Raw genomic sequence first — 22,894 nt, forward strand, 5'->3', positions numbered from 1 at the left:
AGGGACTATGTTTTCTTCACTGCTCTGTTACCTTGCTTACAACAGAGCCTGACAAGTAGCAGGTGCTTAATGAAACTTTGAGGAATAAAGGCAAAAGGATAAAAGCGATGAAAGAATGAATAGTTGAATAGTGTTTTTTACTGCTGTTATTCTTTCCCCCCCCCAGGTAGACTCAAACGATACTGTCTTCCTACTGGTATCTTTCATGTGGACTTGGCAACCCCTGCCATCCTGATTTTTCCCCATTTATAACTGGGTGTATCTTACTTTCCAATCTTACCACATAGCAAGTATTCAATAATAATGGATAGACAGATGAATAGATGGATAGACAGATGGATAAACACAGGGCTTTGCTAGTCAGGCCATTGGTTTTAGCAGAATATTCCTTTAAGAATGATCCCCTAAAGCAACCCAGCCAGCTAGATGAATGTAATCTCTGAATTCACCCCTTCCCCTGTAATCTCAGAACCACAGAAGGCAGTTGGGTCCAGCAACCCAGAGAAGCAGCGTCGTTCAGAGACAAAACTGGACTCGGTTCCAAGCAGACAGACTGGACTCATTTGCAGGGGGTGTGGGCCGGCGGCCAGCACTCACTGGGGGTGGATCTTGTAGAGTGTGCCATCCATGCCCACCGTGGTCCGGAGCCGCACCAGCTTCTTGTTCTCCCGCAGGCGTGTTAGGATGGCTGCCAGGGCCGCTGCACAGAGATTGGCTGAGCGGAAGGAAACGATGGTGCAGACGTGCTGGACCGCAATGCAGTCAGCCTCTGAAGGCTCCAGGCCCAGATCCGTCAGGATCTCTCTTGTATTAGCCAGGCCTTCTTTATACCTGGCCAGGGGATAGGAATGAGAGGACCACACTTCTCCATCCTGTGGGAGTCCCCCTCAGAGAGCCAGCATTCCCACCTCTCAGGACTGTGAAAATAAACAGGCTGGCACATAGTCATATGATAATAATGACGATTTCAACAATGATCACGGTAGCCACCATTTATTGCACACTATGTGCCAGGTGCTTGTCTAAGGACTTGACATGTGTTAACTCAGCCCTCACAACAATCCTGGTGGGAGTACTGTCATTATCCTATTGCACAGAAGAGGGGTCTGGGGCACAGACAGGGTAGGTAACCTGTCCACAGGCACAAAGCTGGTAAGTGCAAGGGGCAGGATTTGAACTCAGGCAGCTCGATTACAGAGCCCACCCTTCTAAGCATCCTGTGCTATACTGCCTTTTACAGAAACTCAGTCTCTGCCAAGCTCTGCATAAACACAGACTCTGAGAGTCAGATGTCACCCTGTTGAACTCAGAATCCAAGCTGATTGCAAAGCTCAGGGCAATGCCAGGGTTTCTAAGCCTGAGGAACAGGATCCTGGGTTGACTGGGGCCAGCCACCATCACCAGTCAGCTCCCCACTGCACACCTTTGTGTGAGCCCCCTAATCACCAAAGCCAAAGCCAAAGCCAGTCCCTGACAGCACCAGGTAGAGAAGGTTATTGCTATAGCAGGAATTCTTAACTTGGATTCCATGCTTGGGTTTTAACGGGTCCAAGGATGCCCTGGTATTATAAGCAAAATGGTGTGCAAATGTGCATTTTGGGGGTAAAGGGTCCAGAACTGAAATCAGATTCTCAGAGTGGTCTGTGACCCTAAAAAAGTTATGTCACCACTTCAGTGAGGAAAAAGGTAACAAAACATGAGGAGGGTGCAGACCTCCGATAGCAGAATCCCTGGCTGCTGAAACCAACAAGAAGCCACATGTGAGGCATGGCAGGCATTGCTAATCCACCTGAAGCTGTGTCCAGGTATGAAATCGTCCCGTGAAGAAGGAAGATCTGGTTCCTTCTGTGCACCACCACCATGAGCACACCACTCCTTGGTTGCCTACCCTAACCCTCTGCAGAGTCAAGGTGGAAGGGACCCTGCCAGCAGCTTACTTCTCCATGGCAGCCACGTGCCGTGTTTCAATCTTGCCCTTAATGTGGAGAGCGGAGGATTTCTCGCCGCCAAACAGGAGACCTGCCTTGGCCATCTTCAGCAAGATGAGCCTGACGAGTTCACCTAAGTACAGGCCGCTGATCATCTTCTCAAACCTACAATTTGGTGAACAGATCAGTGGCAGCAATGCCTTTGGTTATGCAGCATCCTTTCCCAAAGCCCATGAGCCACAGCCCGTGGTTTAGAGCATGAGTAGTGGAAGGGCCTCTTTACAGGTCAGGCGGCCTCAGTCCCTGTCCCAGCTTGGGGTGCCCTTGGGAGCCCACTCATCCTCTCTGAGCTACATTCTTCTCCCCTGTAAAAGGGGAGGACTAAACTAGAGGAAACCTAAGATTCTTTCCTGATCACAAAGTGCTTGATTCCAAAAATCTTTATCTCAAATCACCCTTGGCCATGGGGGTGCCATTCTCATATCAGGCATAAGGAATCTCAACTTCAGAGACTTCAAGTACTTTCCCAGGATCACCAACCACAGTGTGACAAATCCAAATTTCAAACGTTTCCAACTCCTACACATGTTTCTGCCCAAGAGAGAAACATGCTGTGCCTGTGAGATGGGCTTGGATAGCTCCAGAGAGGTTCTACAGTAATATGGATGAAATATCCCACCAGGCTACCTACACCTGGACTCTCAGTCTGCATACAACAAGCAATTACTTACTGTTTCCCAAGTAAACTATTAAATATAATTTTTATTCTGCAAACATAAGATACAAAATCAAGGACAACCTGTTTTCTAATCAACTTTATCTATTTCATATAAAGTCTTAGAACATTGCAGAAACAAGACAATCACAAGAAATCCAGGTTGGGTTTGGGGGAGTAGAACTTATTTTAAGTGAAATGGATAGGATGAGGATGATAAAGTCCCCCAAATGGCACCACTTCCTTGGGCTGTGGCTGCTCTGTGTCACCAGTGAAATGGGTGTGTGCTGGGGGCCAGGTGCATCCAAAGCAGAAATTTGCTCCCCAAGTATGCACTTCTAGTGTTGAGTGGTTTCTAGGAGGTACTTAAAATATTTATTACCAGGGCTTCTTGGGAAAACGGCTGATTTCAGGGCTGGGGCTGGGAAAGTGCATGGTGAGCCTAGAGCATCTTACTGTGCCAGAAAATAAGGAAGTACTTAGAGTGATGGAATCATGTCAAAAGGACACAGGGACTAGCTTGAAGGAGCTTCCACTGGCTAAATCTGAAAAGACTTTGAATATCAAAAGAAATATAATAGGAAGGAATTATAACCCATTAAATTAAAAAAGAATCCATATTAGTATAAGTAGATAAATGGAGGAGATAGGAAAGCTCTTACTTATAGTAGAATAACAACTAATAACCTACAGGGAATGATGGATCTAGAAATTCATCAATGGATGCTAAAACTAGAGAGTGAAAGTTTAATGAGAAACAGGATATTTACATAGTCTCAAAGTATCTCTTCACCAGATACTTATTCATTATACAGGGAATAATAATAACCTTATGGTGCAGAAACCTCTTTCATATCCCCTTAACCAAGTGATCTGAGTTAGCATCCCCAGTAACGGAACAAACAACATGTGCTTCCAGATCCGATGCCCAGGGGAGGACACACACTACTTGTGTGATAGTCCTGCCAAAAATACATCGCCTGAATCTAATCATGAGGAAACGTCAGGCAAATCCAAGTTGAGGGACATTCTGTGAAATAAATGGCTTGCATGCTTGAAGATCGTGAAAACCAAACAGATATTACAGAAGATTAAAGGAGGCTAAAGAGACATGGCAGCAACACATAATGTGTGATCCTGGACCTGGACCAGGACAATTTTTTTTTTTTTATAAAGGACATTAGTAGGGCAGCAGGTGAGTTTTTTTTTTTTTTTTTTTTTTTTGCGGTATGCGGGCCTCTCACTGTTGTGGCCTCTCCCGTTGCGGAGCACAGGCTCCGGATGCGCAGGCCCAGCGGCCATGGCTCACGGGCCCAGCCGCTCCGCGGCATATGGGATCCTCCCAGACCGGGGCACGAACCCGTATCCCCTGCATCGGCAGGCGGACTCTCAACCACTGCGCCACCAGGGAGGCCCAGCAGGTGAGTTTTGAATAAGATCTGTAAATTAGAGATTAGAACTGATTAAGTGTTAATTTCCTAATTTTGATAATTATACTTTAATTATATAAGAGAATGTAATTCTTTTCAGATAATACACTCTGAAGTATTTAGGGGTGAAGTGATATTATGTGTGCGATTTTAGTCTCAAATGTTCAGAAAAATAATTTTATATAGACATATGTGTATTTTATGTATATGTGTATTTTATGTGTCTGTGTATATACATATACACAGAGAGAGAATGGTACTATTAGGGAATTTGAGTGAAGGGGAATTTTATACTATTTTCACTACTTTTTTGTAAGTCTGAAATTGTTTTTTAAAATTTTAAGCGTTTTTGTTTTGTTTTTTTTTCTCACGGGCCCAGCTGCTCTGCGGCATGTGGGATCCTCCCGGACCAGGGCACGAACCCCTGTCCCCTACATCGGCAGGTGGACTCTCAACCACTGCGCCACCAGGGAAGCCCTTTAAGCGTCTTTTCATTCAACACTTTTTTTTTTAAACAAACACTTAATGAGCTGCAATAATATGTAAGACCCTATGTGTAGAAAGGAAAGGAAAATCACAGGTGTAGCCGCCTTCAGGGAGCTCAGCATACAGGCAGAGCTGAGGCAGACCCTGAACATTTACACTACAGGTGAGTGTGGGATGGGAGCAGAGAAATACTACAGGTGAGTGTGGGATGGGAGCAGAGAAAGGCTCGGCAAGACCTGAGACTGAGAGGGACTCACACCAGGTGCTGCATGATTAGGTCTCGGAGAAGGAGGGGGCGGGGCAGAAGGGGAACACAAATGAGGAGTGTGTGCTCCCTCAGGCTGCACTGGTTTGTTCTGTGGCCACTCATCCAAATGCGCCAAGAAGGCAGGACACCTAGTTCACAGCTGTATCTCCCCTACATCTGGACTGAATTCAAATCAGGGATATGACCTACGGGAAATCACTCAATTTCCTTGGCTTTCACTTTCCTCATCTGTCCGGTGAAACTGAAATACAAGCCTTGATTCATAAACTCCCTGTGATGGATAACGAGTCACAGCTAAGAAGCCTCCCAGGTATACAGCATGCCTGAGTAAGTGGACATTTACTGGTGCCGATGACCAGATTACAGCGCAGGGTACTCACAGCTGCTTCCCGGGGTTGAGAGAGCCGAGGTCCAGCTCCTGGTCGAACTCGGTGCGGATGTCCTCCAGGGCCCCGTCGTCCCCGAACGCCCCCCACTCGGTGTTGATGCACATCCTCCCTTCGTCGCCTTCCACCAGCTCGATGTTGCTCATGTCCTCCATGTAGCACGCGTTGGTGCCGGTGCCTGGACGAGGGATCAGGGAGAAAACAGAGACGTGAGGGCTCCCAGCTGGACAAAGACAGAGGGGACTCTCAACTGCCCAAGAGTCCTCTGAACGCATCACAAAGTGCTTTTGATCCACTCCGGGGGCTGGTTCTCACTGAGGGAAGCAGCTTTTGGCGAGCTGGGGAGTTCATGAGGAATAAAGCTGACATGCCAAGTCTACACTTGTCAGGGTGTTAATGGTTTGCTGTTATCAATGGAGTCAATTGTGAAGAAGCCCCTGATGAATATGTATGAAAGCTGACAGTATATTTACTAAGAGGAGGATGAGTTAACCAAACTTCGTAAATCTGTTAAAAAAAAAATCACTGACCCACAGTAATATTTTTAATCCTTTCCCTATGCTACTTAGCTTCTTCTCTATTTGATACTAAAAACATTCCTTACTCATAGCCTGCCACAAATTGTTCCTAGCATAAGTTACATCCTTATCTATGACAGTGGTTAGCTATCACATAAGAAAGCAACATGCCATTATTCAAACACAAACTCACTCCAAGGAAATACCTCAGACACTTGAGTAGTGGTGAGTGGCTGCAGATAGGCACAATCTGCAGCCAGTAGGTTTGGGACCTATTGGGATAATGGAAATGTGCTCATTGGATTGTGGTGATGGTTACAAAACTCTATAAATTCACTAAAAGTCACTGAATTATACAACTAAATGAGAGGATTTTATGCCTCAGTAAAGCTGTTTTTCTTTTTGTTTTTGGCCACATCGCGTGGCTTACGGGATCTTAGTTCCCCAACCAGGGATCGAACCCAGGTCCCCAGCAGTGGAAACACGGAGTCTTAACCACTGATTGCCAGGGAATTCCCCAATAAAGCTGTTTAAAAAAATATTTTAAAAAAAGACATCTTCCCCTGGCTGATACTCTGGTGTCAGAATTTTAAAGCCAACATGAGAAATAAGACATGCAGAGAATCAGAGTGTAATAGAATATTTGGAAAAAGCTTTTCTCAGAAAAGCACAGACACTGTTTGGGCATGGCACCCAATTGGCAGGTTACCAGACACAGTCACTAAGACAGACACAGTGGGCAGTAGCAGATGCCATGATAGACAAGCGCCAGGCCTATTCAGAGGTGTGGGGCTCCAGAAACAGGAAGGCAGATCAAGCCCCTCTGCTGTAAAGATCCTGCCCTTTGGGAAAGTCAGGCTGAGGAGAGTGAGTTGGAAATTAAGAAAAAGCAATTCAGAAAACTTCCCCCAATAGTGGTAAAGGAAAAGGGAAGCTGCAGGGATGTTTGAGAACAGCCTATAAACCCGGTCCATTTGGCCTTACTGTCCCCTGCACAGTCTTCTCATGGACCCCTCCAGCAGAGCCCCTCCCAGCTCAGGTGTTGGGACCACCCACCAGACACCCCCGCTGAGCTGCAGCCTCCCTGGTCCAGGCCCACACGCAGCAACGAAGGCCCAACGCAGCCAAAAAATAAATACATTTATAATTAAAAAATAAACAAAAATGCACACCCCACTTATCCATCCGCCACCCAAAGTCCTCCCATGCCCTGTCACCCCTGGGGTAAAAGCCAAAGACCTTCCAGTGACTGTGCTCCGTGTCCTAGGCCACCTGCCCAGTCCTGTCCACTCTCTCACGTGAAAGGCCCTCTACCCTCAGCCTCAGTCGCTTTGATTCAGCCTTTTAGGGTTTCTCGAGCACCCCAGACTCATTCCCATCTCAGAGGCCACAGGGACTCTCTTCCTCACCAGCCCTGCTTCGCTCCCTCTTCCTCATCACTGAGGTCCCTGCTCGAATGTCACCTCTCAGCAAGGCCCGGCCTGACCACCGTACCACAGTCACTCTCAGTCACATCACCCTGCTTTATATTCCTTATCATACTAACCACCACCTGAAATTATGTTACTTGTTTAGGCCTTTTCGGTCTCTCACCCACCTCGGCACTGAAAGCTTCATGAGCACAGGAACCTTTGGGACTCTCACCACTGAGAATCTGATGCAGAGCACAAGGCCTGGCACAAAATGGGCACTCAGTAAACACTTGTTGAATGAATGCGTATATTAATTTTCTATCTCCCTATGTTGCTTCTTCTAAGTAGAAAGTGCCAATAACTTTCCCACAGAATTTACTCAGAGTTCCCCGAAACTAAGCCCCAAACCAACCCCTTTCACCCTCCTCCAGAAAGGAAGTCAAATTGAGTTACCAATGATGACACCAACTTCACAGTAGGGATCATCATAGGCGCACGTCATCATGGTCCCCACGGTGTCATTGACCAAAGCCAGGATGTCCACATCTAAGTCCTGCTGGAACACAAGCCCCAGAGGGCATCAGTGGGTGGGAGGGAGGTGTTATCCCTTTATGTTTCCCCATAGAGGAAGCAAAAGCAGTGAAGGTGCCTGGTTGAGACAGTCTCTAGGTCCTGCCTTCTGGGCCTGCCTGTAAGGAATAAGGCCTTTGTCAAGGATCAGGGGAGAGAAAGAGCAGTTGGGAGCCGAAGAGTGAAATTCATGCTCCTGCTCTGTGGGTGAAAGCCTCTGAGCAATGAAAATACGAGGGATCGATCACCAGGACTCCAGCCCATGTTTGAGGGACCCTGAGAAAAGCATGTTTATCCTAGGAGCAATAGTGTTTCCAGGAGAAAACACCAAAGTCCTTGCCCATGGGGACATTTTAACCAGCCTCAGCCAAGTCCTCTCCGTGGGCACCACCATGGGTTTCCCGTTCTACCAAGTCAACGTGGGTTATTACTCCATGGTTCCACAAGGTTTGGGGGAGCATTTTAAAGTGAAATGAAAACAATAAGAGAAAAACAAAGGGTACAGAAGAACATGAGAGCAACTTTAAAGAGAAAAAAGACTGGAAGGGTATACATCAATATATTCCTCATGCTGTCAGGGTAGCAAGTCATTTGGGTTTATTTGTGTACTTCTCAGCTCTGCAAGGAGCATGTCTTGCTTTTATAGTTCTTTAAATTATCATAAAATGTATTCAACAAACAGAGATACTCAATGAGTAGAGAGTAGAAAGTGGGATCAAGAGCCAGACAGGAAAGAAAGTGACCTTTTAAGCCTCAGAGAGGAAAGGTGGCGGTTGGAGCATCACACACAGCATCAGGCCTAAACAAGACCCCCGAGGGGCTGTGGCAGCTGGGGAGGCCCCAGGGAAGTGCGGGTCACCCTTCAACAGTGATTGGAACACTCTCCACATGCCAAGGCTCACAGGTGGGTTTATCCAAATCGGCAGCATCTGTGCTACGGTGAGACCTTCCCTAAGATCAAATCCGTCTCTGATTCTCCTTCGAGGGCAGGCATGTAGGAGACAACCCTCCCCCACATCCTCCCCTCACCCCCGCAAGAGAAAGGGGCTAGAACTGGGAGACCTCCCCACACAGAGGTGGATTCCTTACCTTGTGTTTTCTCATAGCGTTGGCCAGAGAGCTCACTACGTCTGTGTCCTGAACTCCCCGTGCCTTAAACTTCTTTGTCCATGAAAGCAGGACACCCTGGGGAAAGATTTCAGATCCAGACAAAATAAGGAAGGCATTCAGTTCTGAAAATGAGCTGCAGAAATTTCATGCTTAAAGTGGCCTTCTCTTCTTTAAGCTGAATCACACCAATCCTTTCAACATTTCTCCAGAGGCCTTTTCTAATAATTTCGACATGTTTATTACCCTCATCTGAGCAGTTTAAAACATCATACATAGGGGCAGAAAGAACAATGGCTGCAGAGAACACTTAGATTAATAAGACATTGTCCAAGTCATTTAACCTCTCTGAGCCTCAGTTTACTCACCTGTAAAATGGAAACATCAGTTCCCTGCCTCTGTCACAGGATTGTTCTGATAGAAGTACCGGCATATGGTAGATGCATGATGTGAGCAGAATGCCTGGTGTGCCAGGTCCACAAAGCAGAACTGACGTGTTACTTTGTAAGCCTCCCTCAGAGACTTCATTTCAACTTAGAAAAACAGTTCTCAATTTGCATTATCAATTATCTGCTTACAATTGGTGTTTCTCAAGAGTTTCATGTCTAACATAGCAAATAATCACAGAATTTTTCAGACTGGAAGAGAACTTGGAGATTAAGAGACTTGCCCAAGGTCACATAGTCAAGAGGAGCTGAGCCCAAACTTACTAACTCTGACCATCCCCACCCCCTCAGTTAATGGATAAAGCAGCCAAGCTTTAGAGAGGAAGGAAGTTGTTCCAGGTGTCACAGTGAGTGAAGGACAGAGCCCAACTGGAACATAGGTCTCTGACGCACCCCCCCAGTGACCAGGTTTCTTCCTGCACCACAGCGCTGCCTAGTGGTAGCTCTAAATTCTGCCCTCATGGGCTATGGTAACATCCCTGCCCCACCAGACAGAGGAGTGAGAGATTGTAGGGTGGCGTCCCCCCAAAAAGGATGCTAGAGACAATGTGGGACCTGTTGGGGGGAGTATATATGGGGGAGTGGGGAATAAATGCATGTGATGTATTGTTAAGTGAAAAAAAGCTGTACATACAACTACATATTTTTAAATTACACATACAGTATAACACCAGTATTTAATATAGATATGACTGGAAGGGCGTATCTCTGAAGGTTGGGCTTAGAGGAGATTTCTATTTTCTTCTTTAAACTTTTCAATTCCTACCCTCTTTCCTCTCTCTTCTTTTTCCTACCTTGAAAAAGTATTACCATTTTATCATCAGAAACACACACACACACAAAGAAATTTCTCTTTGGCTAAGACTTTTCCGTTCCCTCACTTAAATAAACAAAACAACAGCAACAACAAACTAACATCCTCCTTTAATTCCAATGCCCTGACCTTCTTTAATCATTTAGGATTTAAATGAGCTTATACACATAAAGAGTTCATCAGAGTGCAAGACAGTGTCAAAATCTGAGATACAGTCTATCATCATCATCATCATCATCATCTTCCTTCTTGAGGTCTCTGTTCCTAAGCTCAAATAAGAGGTGTTTAACTATTCGGTGAATTGAGGCCTGATTCCTGACTTCTCCCACTTCCCCTGCTGACTCGGGGGAACTCTGCTCTTCCAGTCTGCAAACACAAGCGAAGCTCCACCTGGCCTCTTCTAACATTCCCTGAAACCTTCTTCACACTATTTTTTTCTAATTCTTTCTCAAGAAAATAGTTAAAAAGTAAACCTCAGACCATCTCCCATATAGACAGATGATGGCAAATTCTCATTCAACGGAACCCAATAAATGATTGATTGCACTTTTCAATTGTCAGATAGTTATCAAATAGCTATTAAATATAAGACATTGTACTAGAGACCCTGGGGATGGAAAGGAAGAACAATATAAAATAGTGCCTGCCCTCCAGAAACATCTGTGGAATTGGGGGACAAGGTACAAAAGAATGAAGAGACAAGTTGTATAGGGACAATTGTCAAAACCTTGCAGCTACCATTGACCCACAAGGCACAGTGCTCAGCGCATTACAGATGCTTTGTCTAAGCTTCACCTCAGCCCAGCAAGTAGATATTATCCTTGTTTTACAGATAAGAAAACAAGGGACCCAAGAAGTTAAGTAACTTGCCCAGGGGACACAACTTGTTCTGAGCCAGGATTCAAAGCCAGGTCTGTGGAACGTGAAAACCCATTCCCTTTCCACTATCCCATTATCAATAAGCGGCTCAAGCCAACAATATCAAACACATCCCAAGTCAAGGTGGTCCATGAATTGACTATGAGCTGGGTGTCATGACCAGTCCATGCAGCAGGAGCTCACAGACCACCACCCCAGGCAGGAGTGGCCTGCAGAGACCTGACTTGTGACAATAACCCCCGGCCCAAGAAAGCTCATTGTCCTTTTATATGGCCCCTTGTTTATTATCACAGATTCACATAAGATCAGCTTTGCCTTCTCCCTGTTTACAAATTGAAAATCTGAGGCACACAGAGATGGATTACCGGAGACTCCAGCTAGCTAGTGGCACAGCTGAGCCTATACATCCCAGGTGCTGGGTCTGTTCAGTAACACTGTCACTCCAGTGACCCCACCTCAGTCCTCCTCCTAAGCGCTAGCTGTAGAGGGAGACTCCCCAAGTCTTCCCCCTCTTATTCTAGTTAGCTGTGTCAATACTTCAGAGAGTGGCCGCCAGACCAGCAGCATTCGTATCACCCGGTAACCTATTAGAAATAACAAATCTAAGGCCCCACTGATTAAGAAACTCCTGCATGGGGCCCAGCCATCTGTGTTTAACAAACCCTCCAGGAATTCCGACGCAACCAAGGTCTGAGAATCACTGAGTTTGGTGGTGAAAACCATTTTGTTCCCTGTGCTGTGCGCCTAGGAAGTGTAAAATCAAGGCGGCCGTGTTAATATTCCCTGCCTCACAATTCCACCTCACTGTTTAAAAAAAAAAGAAAAAACAAACAAGAAAACTCCTGCTGATCTCTCCTGTTCCCAGCCTGACCCCCGCACGTGCCATTCTCCAGCCCCAAACCCAAATCCTATCCAGCTCCTTCCCTCCCTTGCACCTGCCTTACCTCTTCTAATTTAGTCTGTTTGCAGGGAAAAGAAAAGGTTAGGCCAAGAGGTAATTTCTTCTGCATCAGCTCTTTGGTTTTCATGAAATCTGCCAGACAGTCAGCTACGTATTCAAACAGCTGCAGAGAAGAGAAAGCACAGGACACGGGGTTAAGGCACTGTCACCCAGGAACTTGATGCCAAGGCCTTCCCCCACCTTCACAGAGCTCCTGCCCTGCTACCTCTGTGCCATTCCCTCGGATAATTTCATTGGGTGTTGGGTAGAACTGACTCTCCATCTGGACATTTCGTTTCCCCTCTTCGGAGACTTGCACCTTCAAGACTCGAAACTTAGATCCTCCAAGATCCAGGGAAAGAAACTCCCCGTTTTCTATTAAAAAACAAAGCCAAAAATGTTATCATTTATTGAGGGTCTGCTAAATAGCAAGCTCTGTGTTCAAAGTTGGAACTGTAATAAATGTCATGAAGTCTCACAACCACCCCGCAAGCCAGGTATCATTATGCCCACGCGCCAAGACTCCAGAAGTGTGGCCGTTGTTGATTTGTGCCCTCCAAGGGGCAAAGCTGGGGTGTGACCCAAGTCTGCCTGCCTCTGCAGCCTCAGACCTGTCCACTGGGCCATCCAGTAAGGAATAAACGCGTTCATCTGGAGAGGGCAAATGTGAACTCCCTTCACGCAGGTGGTGTTAGAAATGGGCCTTGACGGTGGAGCTTATTCTAGCCCGCCACAACCCCGGCAACCAGGAGGAGAGAGCTGATACTCCGGGAAACGGGCATACGGCAGAAAAGGCAGGGGGAGTGCAGGGAAGAGAAAGCAGCCCCATACGAGCCTCAGTCTTATGGGCAGAGAGAAGACACTCCAGGGGGGAAAGGAGACAAGAACCAAATGCTGGTCCTTAAGGAGCCAAGGATGCTTAATATTTTGGGCCAGAGCCACTCCAAAAGGAGAAAATGTAACCTGACTGAGTCCAGTATAAGACAGATGCTATTAATAAAAAGGTGGAAATGACACATGTGTTGGCGTGAGGCAGCCCACCCTGATGACTTCAACTCAGATTCCAGCCAGAGTTCCTGCCTAGGACCCTGCCAGTTATCTTCAGCATCAGCCACAGATATGGGATGGGAACTCATGTGTGAAAACCCTTGAACCAACAAGTCTTTGTATAGAATTATCTGTGCTGGAAAAGTGGCTGCATGTACCAGGCATGCTTCATGACATATGGCCAAGGCACGTGTAAGTGAAACTCCATGACCACAAATCTGGTCACCCAAGTGGCCTTTCTTTGGTACCATGTGACCCTAAACACAGCTTCATGAATCTAAGGAACCAGCTGGCCATTCAGATTCACTCCTTATGAAATGTGAAATAAAACATAGAGGGAAATTGCTAGTAGGTGGTAAAAACTGAAGTGGAAGCATCCCAAACATCAGAGGTCAGCTGGGTAGCCAGGGTGGCCACATGTATGTAGGCTGAAACCGTGGAGGAAAATTCCTAAGTTCCAGTTCCCTTGAAGCCTGAGTGTACCACAGTTCCTGCCCTCAGATTCCCACAAGGTCCTGTGTGTCTCCCTTTTGGGTTTATGTGTCCTTGTACTACAAGCCTCCTTTCCTGACCTGCCTTGACTGGGTTTCTCTGTTCCTAGCAATCAAGGAACTAGTGGCAAGCCCTCCCAATGGCGTGGAGCACCGCTCTTCAAACTTTAATGTGCATGTAAATCACCCAAGAATTTTGTTAACATGCAGACTATGATTCAGTGGAGGTGGGGCCTGAGATTTTACATTTCTAAGCAAGCTGCTGCTGCAGGACCATGGAACAAGGTTTAGAGTCCTCATTTATAGACCCAGCCAGCTGGATATTTTGCTTTTGTGGAGATTTCTGGAAAGCAAGACTCTTATCTCCCTAGATCAGCCCTGAAAGGAACCTGATGGAGCCATTTATTCAGGGAGGGACTCCAAGGAACTAATCCTGTGCAACTTTATTAGGACTCATCATGTACCAAGCAAGAGATGCTTTCACAGGTGTTATCACAGGTGTTGCACAGGAAAGAGGGTAGATCACATGATCCATGTACATATGAACATTTACTGAGCACTGACTTTGTGACAAGTGACACGCCAGGTGCTAGGGATGCAAAGAGGAAAGACTGTGGGCCCCCTGGGAAGCCCATCAGAAATATAGGCAAGTAAATAAACCATTTCCACACAGTAGGGCACGCGCTCTGATTGTGTGAAGCACAGGGAGCAGTGTCTAAATCAGAGCAGGAGTCAACACCTCAGAGGAAGTGATACAGAGCTGAGTGACGAATGAAAGAGAGCGAGTCAGCCAGCCAGCCAGAGGAGAGCAGGGGTCCAGGGAGAGGAGGTCATGAGCAAAGGAATGAGATTGCCTGGGGTGGGAAAGGTCTGCACTTCTGAGCAGGAGGGACGTGTGACAGAAATGAGACTGGCAGGCAGTCTCGGGTTAAATTAGGAAGGATTTGGAAAAGCCACCCCACCTCCAAGAAATTTGGGATTTATCCAGGTGAGGGGGAGCCACAGAAAGATTTTAACCAAGACCTGATTGAGATTTTGGGAAAACGCCTCTGACACCAACCAGGATAGACTGGAGGATTTTTTTTTTAAACATAATTATTATTATTATTTTTTGAAGATGTTGGGGGTAGGAGTTTACTAATTTATTTATTTTATTTTTGCTGTGTTGGGTCTTCGTTTCTGTGCGAGGGCTTTCTCTAGTTGCAGTGAGCGGGGGCCACTCTTCATCGCGGTGCACGGGCCTCTCACTATCGCGGCCTCTCTTGTTGCGGAGCACAGGCTCCAGACACGCAGGCTCAGTAGTTGTGGCTCACGGGGCTCGTTGCTCCGCGGCATGTGGGATCCTCCCAGACCAGGGCTCGAACCCATGTCCCCTGCATTAGCAGGCAGATTCTCAACCACTGCGCCACCAGGGAAGCCCAGATTGGAGGATTTTAATAAAAACCACTTGGTGTGATCCCTTCTGTAACTCTGACACAGAGAAAGGACTCATTGGACCCCAGGGAAAGGAGGACCTGCCTAGAAGAAGAGGGCAACAGCGGCAGGGGGGCCATCAGGATCTTTACGGTGATTATTAAGATCATTATGACCTCTCATCATGGGGCTGTAATGTACAGCTTGGTGACCATAGTTAATAATACTGTATTGCATATTGGAAAGTTGCTAAGAGAGTTCTTAAAAGTTCTCATCACAGGAAAAAAAAATTTGTAACCATGTGTGTTGATGGATGTAACTCGACTTTCTGTTGCGATCTTTTTGTAATATATACAAATATTGATCAGTATGTTGTACACCTGAAACTAATGTTATATGTCAATTATATCGCAATTTTAAAAAATAAAAAGAATACTAATTTAAAAAAAAAGAAATGATCTTTCAAGAAGGTGAGGTTTCCTTGAGAATCCACCAGCTGTAGATGATCCTCCAGTGACCTTTCAGTGGCTCCAGGCAGCCGTGGACACCAGGGGTTTCCTTCTCCTAAGCCATTGCCAGGGCTTGTGCTCCTTCCCCACTCCCTAGTGCAGCATCTCCCAAAGGCGCAGGAGGACTGAACGTGTATATTCCTGGAGAGTCACCATCTCCAGGGGGAGAGGCCTGAGAAGCCATATGTTTAGGGATCACCCCAGGTGAGTCTTATGCTCAGGCAAGTGCGGGACCCCTGTCCTAATGCAGACCCCTAGGCCCATTAGCTGACAACACTGGGGCTCCTGGGCTCAACTTGCAAGGCTCACCCTCTGGGAGGCCTAGGAGGCTGCCTGGAAACAGAGGCCAAGAAGAGAGGCAGCTGGGATGGGGCCTAAAGAACCACTGTCACCTTCAAATCACAAGATGGGCACTTCCTGTCCCCCTTCCCTTGTGACTGGTAGAAGAGAAGGCACAAACGATAACCGTGCTTTTAAGGTACTCGTAAGAACAGTCAACTGCTGCTCCCTGACTGACAGGCGGGGAGGTAACTAAGGCTCAATCAGGTTACCCCTCTCAGGGAGGTTCAGAGGAAAGAGGGGAAACTAGAGAGTAGGCAAACCCAAAAGGATTTCTCTGGAAATTGAATACATCTCTGAAATGGAGGCCCCAAGAGATTAGGATATAATTATGAAATCATACCACCAGCTCCCAGGAGCTCTGTAGGACTTGGGACATTTTGAATAGTTGAGAGCATTCCTTCCACATGACCTCATCTGATCCTAAGGACCCTACAAGTTGGTGGGACAAACTGGCCACGTCCCTTTTACTAATGAGGACAGGAGTACAGTGGTTCTGGGACTTAACAAGGTCACCTGGCTCCATAGGGACTCTGGGCCCAGGGACCTCACTGCAGCAGGATCACTGGTGAGATTTATTGTGTGATGAGAGGCTCTAAGGAGACAGTGAAGAAAGGAGGTGGTGTCTCCTGGCCTGAGGAGGACGCAATTTCTAAAACTTGGTCAGTTTCACTTCCAAACCTTCCTGAAGCAGCCAGGGTCGGGAAGGCACACCTGGCCAGTAGCCTCACACCATCAAAGGCCACTTTCCCTTGCTTCTGGGGACACACCTCTGCAAGAGGAACCAAAGCACCAAAAGCCAGGAGGACTCTGCCCTGGGGCTCCCTCCCTCACACACCTCATGATTCAGGTGCTTCCTTGGAATGCCCCAGATGATCTATCAAGGACACAGTCCCTGCAGCATTCTCAAAGAGCAGTGTCAGAACTCAGCAGAGATTTCAAAGCAGGACTGTCTCTCTCCACAGCCTGTGTTCTTCCATGGTGGTACACTGCCCACTACACAACCGCCACCAGCAAGGGAACGGGTCTTTCTCATCACAGTTCTCAGTTCTCAAACGGCAGAGCCAAGCTACTTGGGCCCAGGCATTGGCCCAGAAGGGCCCAAAGCCCGCTAATCCGATCAAAGGTTCCTTCTCCTTCAAGAGCCCCAAAGCCCCTGCTGGAGCTTGGTCGCAGAACTGGGGCCCTGACATTGAGGAAGCCCCGTGGTCCTCACTGCGCTCATCTGACCTGAGGATAAGAGTTACACCATGGGGTTCTTATGGGGATTGTATGAGACAGTGAGTCCCTAGCACTGCATGACCATAATAGGTGCCTGGTATATACCAGCTCTTTTCCCTCCTATGGCTTTACCCAGAGGCTGAGAGTGAAGGAGTTTGATGGAACCTCACAGATTCCCTCTAGAGGTCTCTAGGCTGTTGTAAGCAAAATAATGGCTCCCCCAAGATGTTTACATTGTAATCCCCAGATCCTATGGATATGTTAGGTTATGTAACAAGGGGGAATTAAAGTTGCAGATAGAATCAGAATTGCTCATGAGTTGACCTTGAGGTTGGGAGATTATGCTGGATTATCTGAGTGGGCCTAATATAATCACAGGGTTTTTAAATGTGGAAGAGGGAGGCAGAAGGGTCAGAGTCAGAGATTTGAAAATGCTATACTGGGGCTTGAAGATGGTAAGGGGCATGAGCCATGGAAAGCAGGCAGCCTCTAGAAGCTGGAAAAGGCAAGGAAACAGGTTCTTCCCCAGAGCCTCCAGAAGGAATGCAGCTCTGCCAACACTTTGATTATAGCCCAAGGAGACCCACTGCAAACTTCTGACCTCCAGAGTTGTAAGAAAATTAATTTGTGTTGTTTAAAGCTGCTAAGTTTGTGCTAACTTATTACAGCAGCAGTAGAAAGCACATTTTACAGATAGAAAAATTAAGGCTAAACATTTTGCCAAAGGTCACTGAGATATGACAAGAGCTGGGCCTAGAACCTAGGTTTCTTCAATTATTATTTAATATTTTTGCCACCACGTCATACTATCTTCCACTACTTCCTATCTATAGCCTAGAATCTAGATACCTAGGAGTGAAATGCCCTTTACTCTCCATTCTACAAATATTTCAGGCCTAGTATGCATCAAGCACTACTCAGTGCTCAGAGCGCTGTGGTGAAGAAGACACAGACCCTGCCCTCAGGGAGTACTGGTCCAGTGGGGAGACTCTCACACACAGCAGGGTGACAGGCGCTCTGATAAGAACCTAATCCAGCATGGGGATGCTTCCCAGATGGAGGCAGTAACCTCTACACTGAGATGGAAAAGCCAAACTGGTGTTCGTAAGGGGAAGAGTGTTGGGATTCTCCAACAGGAGAGGGAACAGAGTGTGTAGGGCTAAGGCAGGCAGGGAAGAAACAAGGTGCATTTGAACTTTGGCTCAAAACTTTTGGTACTGAGCATGACTGAAGCATAGAGTCAGGGGGGTGGGGGGATGTGGAGAGAGGGCTGGAGAGGTAAGCCAGGGAACAGGAGCAAACTTCAGTTACCCATCAGCCAAGAGGGAACCAGGGGGATCAGGGTCCCTGGCAGCCCCCAGCCCCACTCACCTGAGCCATCTGGAATGGCCCTGACAAATGTGGGCAGCATCTTCACCGACGCTGTGGGGTTGGTGTCCTTCCCCAGGCCCTTCTGCATTTCAGCCTGGAACCGAGCCATAATGTCCAAAAGGGTCTCATCGGAGAGCCGCATGTGATACAGGAACCTGTCCACCTGGAACAGATAGCAGAGTGATCAGGGTTGGCTGCTGGGGACACCTGCCCTCCATTCAAGGCTGTAAATTCCCACTCCAGGCATGAAGCTGCATTCCTGACTCAGGACAGCTTCTTGATGTGGATTCCCAAAGGTCCCTTGCCTGACCACTCATCAAGCTGGGGAGTTAGAACAGAATGGAATGGAAAGCCAGGGAGATGGGGACTTATTCCTCTGAAAAACAAGCTCTGAGGAAAAAATGGTTCCCCCATTTCTCTGATGGGACAATGGAGGGGCAAAAACGAAGAAGGATTCAATTTCTAATTCCTGGTTCAAGGCCCTCACCGTTGTCCTATTGCCTCTCCTCTGGAAAAGACTAGCTATAGCTTGAACCTCAAATTCCTAAACATAGAACCTTTCTTTTGTGCAATGGTAACAATATATATTCACACGTTTCCCCTTGTTTATGAGTCGCTAGGAAGATCAGAGCTAAATTCAGTTTCCAAGTGCAACCTCTAAAGTCCAGTGCTTTAAATTTCCATTTTGTTTTTAACTGAGGTTGTTTTAACTAAGATGAAGTTTAATTTTTAAAGCCAGATCAAATTGCTATTGGAAATGAGAGCATGTCACTCAAGTAACCAGAAAATTGGGACAAAGGACCACTACCCCAGTGGAGGGAAGACATAAAAATTACTAATGCTGGGCTTCCCTGGTGGCACAGTGGTTGAGAGTCGGCCTGCCGATGCAGGGGACACGGGTTCGTGCCCCGGTCTGGGAAGATCCCACATGCCGCGGAGCGGCTGGGTCCGTGAGCCATGGCTGCTGAGCCTGCGCGTCCGGAGACTGTGCTCCGCAACGGGAGAGGCCACAACAGTGAGAGGCCCGCGTATCGAAAAAAAAAAAAAATTACTATTGCTGTGCACAGTCCATTTGAAAGTAGTAAGTCACATCATATTATTACCTTCCTCCCCATGCTAACGCTAATCACTTGGTGGTGGCAGCCTAGAGTCCCAGGGCTCGCTGGGATGGAGTACCACGAGGGACAGTGGCACAGGTGCCCTGTATTGCCACCCTGCTTTATCTACTAAACAGCCTCTCTATTCATCCAGGTCACAAGGAGGCTTCATCTTGGCACATTCCTGAAGGAACTGCTCTCCCACACTTTTATCTAAGGCTAAAAACATTTGTTGCAGTATACAAAGTGCTTTCATGTATGTCACCTAATCTAACCTCCAAGACATCCATTTGAGGCAGTCAGGTAAGGCCAAATTATTGCTCCTAACTGAGAGATGGGGACTCCAAAGCTCAGAGCCATTAGCAGCATTAGGAGAGCCACAGGTAAGTGGCAGCCCTGGGACTATAATGCAGTCTCCATATTCCTCGCTCCATGGCCTGGTTTTGCTTCACAGCTTTGTGCAGGACCCACAAGCCCAACAGACAAGTTATACCGAAGTCCAGGGGTCACATGACCTTTATCATAAGACAGGTACCCAGTCATCAGCCAGGCCTAGAAGGCAGGCATCCCAGTTCAGTCCAGGGCCAGTATGGAGTCCTAAGCCAGTGAAGTGGTCCATGGCTCCAGGGGCTTGGGGGCCCAGCAAGAGGCCAGAAAACCATCAGAGAGCCATTAACAAAAGAGGACAATTGGGCTTTCAGCATATTTGAGAAGATAGGAGAGAACCAGGTCATGCTTCATTAAGGGCTTTCTGTTCACCCCGAGTCTGTTTATGACTAATTGGTTGGCACAGCAACACACAAGGAGAAAACCGACAGAAGGGACGTGACCCAAGTAATTGGGGCTTGGGGAAGGGTGAGATGTACTACACTGAACCTAAACTTGCTTCTTTATCACCTCGAGGCCCTTCAGACAGTGCCCCTGAGCGTACTGCTCATTTCTGCTCAGCTCCAGAGCATAAAGACCTCCTCCAGGTAACCCCATAGCATCATCCTTTGTATGTAAGTAGTGGTTTTGAGGCCCTTTGGGGGTAGTTTGCCAGCTGAAGTTTAACAGTTATTCAGGACTTTGGGTTGCTACTCCTGCTCTTTCAGTAAGTTAAAGTTATGACACACAAATGTCAACTTAGCGTCAGTTTATTGTTTATTCTTTGTATCTTCCACAGCTCCTGGTACAGTCGTTAGAAGGGAAGAATGAAACATACGTTGGGACAAAAAGGCTGTATTTTAAATCCAAACAGGTGATTTGAGGCCCGTATAAGCAGGCCCACACGTTGCAGGCACCAAGGAAGGGTACTTAAGTTCAGAAAACCAAGCCCACTCCTCTTGGAGTGACTCACAAACCATGTGACACCAGATATCTTCTAAACAAAAGAGCCAACAAGCATCACATTTAACATATGAAGAGCAAATTCCAAACTACAAGCTCAGAGCTGCTGAATTACAGGATGTGGGAGCCGGAAGGGACTTTACAGATCACTTAGTCCAAAGATCCTGTATTATGAATCGAGAGTCATAAAATGGTTCAACTCTTGAACCCAGTGATGTCACTTCTGGGAATCTATCCTTAGGAAATAATCCCAAATATGGAGAACATTAAATACACACCAATGTTTATCATAGCAATATTTGTTAAAAAAATGTTTATGAAAGTGGCTGAATGTCCAACAAGAGAGAAAAGGTTAAATTATGGCATATCCAATTTGACTGAATATTAGGAAGATAATTATGGAGAAATGTACTTAAGTGGTTACGTTTTAACAGTAAGTGAACTATACAGATCCACAGTGGTATACACAATATAACTGTAAAAACATCCACTGTGAAAAAAGACAACAAGGGCTTCCACGTGGCAAACAGGACAATGTCTGCGAGAAGGGTGGGATTAAAGGTAACATTTCCACTTTTTGTAATGTTGACTTACTAAACTGTAAAAAGTACACAGGGAAAAACCTAACCAGTTCTTCTCTTATGAATGAACAATCTGCAGGTCAGTGACCAGACCCAGTCCAATGTTATCAATAGGTCAAATAATGTCACTACATCGAATTGGAAAAGATCTCCTCTCCTCTCCCCTCCCCCTCCCCTCTTCCTTTCTCTTCCTTCTTTCCTTCTTTCTTCCCCTTCCTTCCTGTTTTGTTTTGGTTTAGTTTTAATGTTGGTATAAGGATATTTTAAAAAATTGTTCCAGGGTCTGAATAGTAACCCTCGTAGGCAAGTAGCACCCAGGATCTTGACAACTCTAGAAGCAGGAAGCACAGAAACTATGGAGGGGACTGGCTACCTGACCCGGACGGAGAAAGAGCCCATGCCTTTTGACCAGGGGTGTTGTCACCACGAGGAGGAGTGAATGAGTTGGTGTTCTAAGAACCCGTGACTCAACGCAGCAACTCATAAACTGGCCACCTTGCTACCCCAGACACCTGCTGGCTCACTCATCCAGGTGGCTGGAAAGTGCTCCTGACTATCCCTGCTCAGCTCACTCTTAGCTATCTTGCCTTCCCCTGGGAGAGAGAGAGGGGTCAACCCCAGGCCTTGACAAACACTGGCCCTCCTCCCAGAAGGACCTGGAACAGATTAGTGGAGGCTGCAATCCCACCTCCTGGGCCTGCACCTGGACTGGTGGACAAACACATCTAGCCTGATTCTTGGGTGTAACTAAAGGTTAACCACCACAAAGGGGCCCAAGGAAACGAAACTAATTTGCTAGAACTAGAGGTATAAAGGTCCAAAGACTCCCCTTGAGGGCTGGAGAGACACCATGCAGGTTACATCTTTACTAAGAGGTTGTAACAGAAAATGAATTCTTAAGCAGTGCTGTATAGGACTTTTCCACCTCCTTAAGAAGCTAGTAGAGAGCTCCGTGAACCTAATCAATAAATGAAAATTAAGATAACTCTGATTGATTTACAATATTTTAAGATTTGCTATAACCTGCAACCGAACTCCCTAATGAACAGAATGTAGTGGGAGGTTATCCCACCCAGCACAGGAGGACTGTTAGGTGCCATGCTTTTTTTTCAGTTTGAGAAGCCAGGAGGCATCATGACACAATGGAAAGAATGCTGAAGGAGGATTCAGAGGTTTGGGTTTAATCCTCACTCCACCTTAAATACCTGGGTAATCTTGGCTAAATCCACTTGCTGGGAGGACTTCTGTTATCTATAAATTGAGAGATGCTCATGCCCAGAGCCCTGCCACTGGCAGCTGGTGTGGCTAGAGGGGCAGGCTGGGCTCATTCTAGGCTGCCAGGAGAGAATGCTGGTGGCTGGCCCCCATTTGAGCCTTGGCAACTTTTAACCAGCCGACCCTGGAATCAATTTTGTAGACAGGCTTCTTGGGCAAAGTGGCAAAATAATGCACATCATTAAGAGCACACCACTGGCCAACAACACGTGCCAACAATATATATTTTGATTATTGTATGTAAAAACTCACACCCCTCTTGGTATCCGTATTTATATCCTTTCAAGCACGTGAAGAATCATATGAATTACTTTAATGAATT

General features: G+C 46.8%; 1 protein-coding gene across 1 annotated transcript in view; it reads right to left on the reverse strand.

Annotated features, from left to right (window-relative positions):
* The window catches only part of HKDC1 (hexokinase domain containing 1), a 48,070-nt gene that overhangs the window by 22,704 nt on the left and 2,472 nt on the right, over nucleotides 1-22,894 (reverse strand). The window contains exons 3-10 of the mRNA XM_081227617.1: nucleotides 18,291-18,453; nucleotides 12,126-12,274; nucleotides 11,904-12,023; nucleotides 8,803-8,898; nucleotides 7,597-7,696; nucleotides 5,208-5,391; nucleotides 1,938-2,093; nucleotides 598-831 (exon numbers count right to left, since the gene is read on the reverse strand). Coding sequence (XP_081083743.1) covers nucleotides 598-831; nucleotides 1,938-2,093; nucleotides 5,208-5,391; nucleotides 7,597-7,696; nucleotides 8,803-8,898; nucleotides 11,904-12,023; nucleotides 12,126-12,274; nucleotides 18,291-18,453 — 1,202 coding nt within the window. The remainder of the gene's footprint in view (nucleotides 1-597; nucleotides 832-1,937; nucleotides 2,094-5,207; nucleotides 5,392-7,596; nucleotides 7,697-8,802; nucleotides 8,899-11,903; nucleotides 12,024-12,125; nucleotides 12,275-18,290; nucleotides 18,454-22,894) is intronic.

The sequence above is a fragment of the Mesoplodon bidens genome, assembly GCF_964165515.1.
Source record: "Mesoplodon bidens genome assembly, chromosome: 1".
Classification (NCBI taxonomy): domain Eukaryota; kingdom Metazoa; phylum Chordata; class Mammalia; order Artiodactyla; family Ziphiidae; genus Mesoplodon; species Mesoplodon bidens.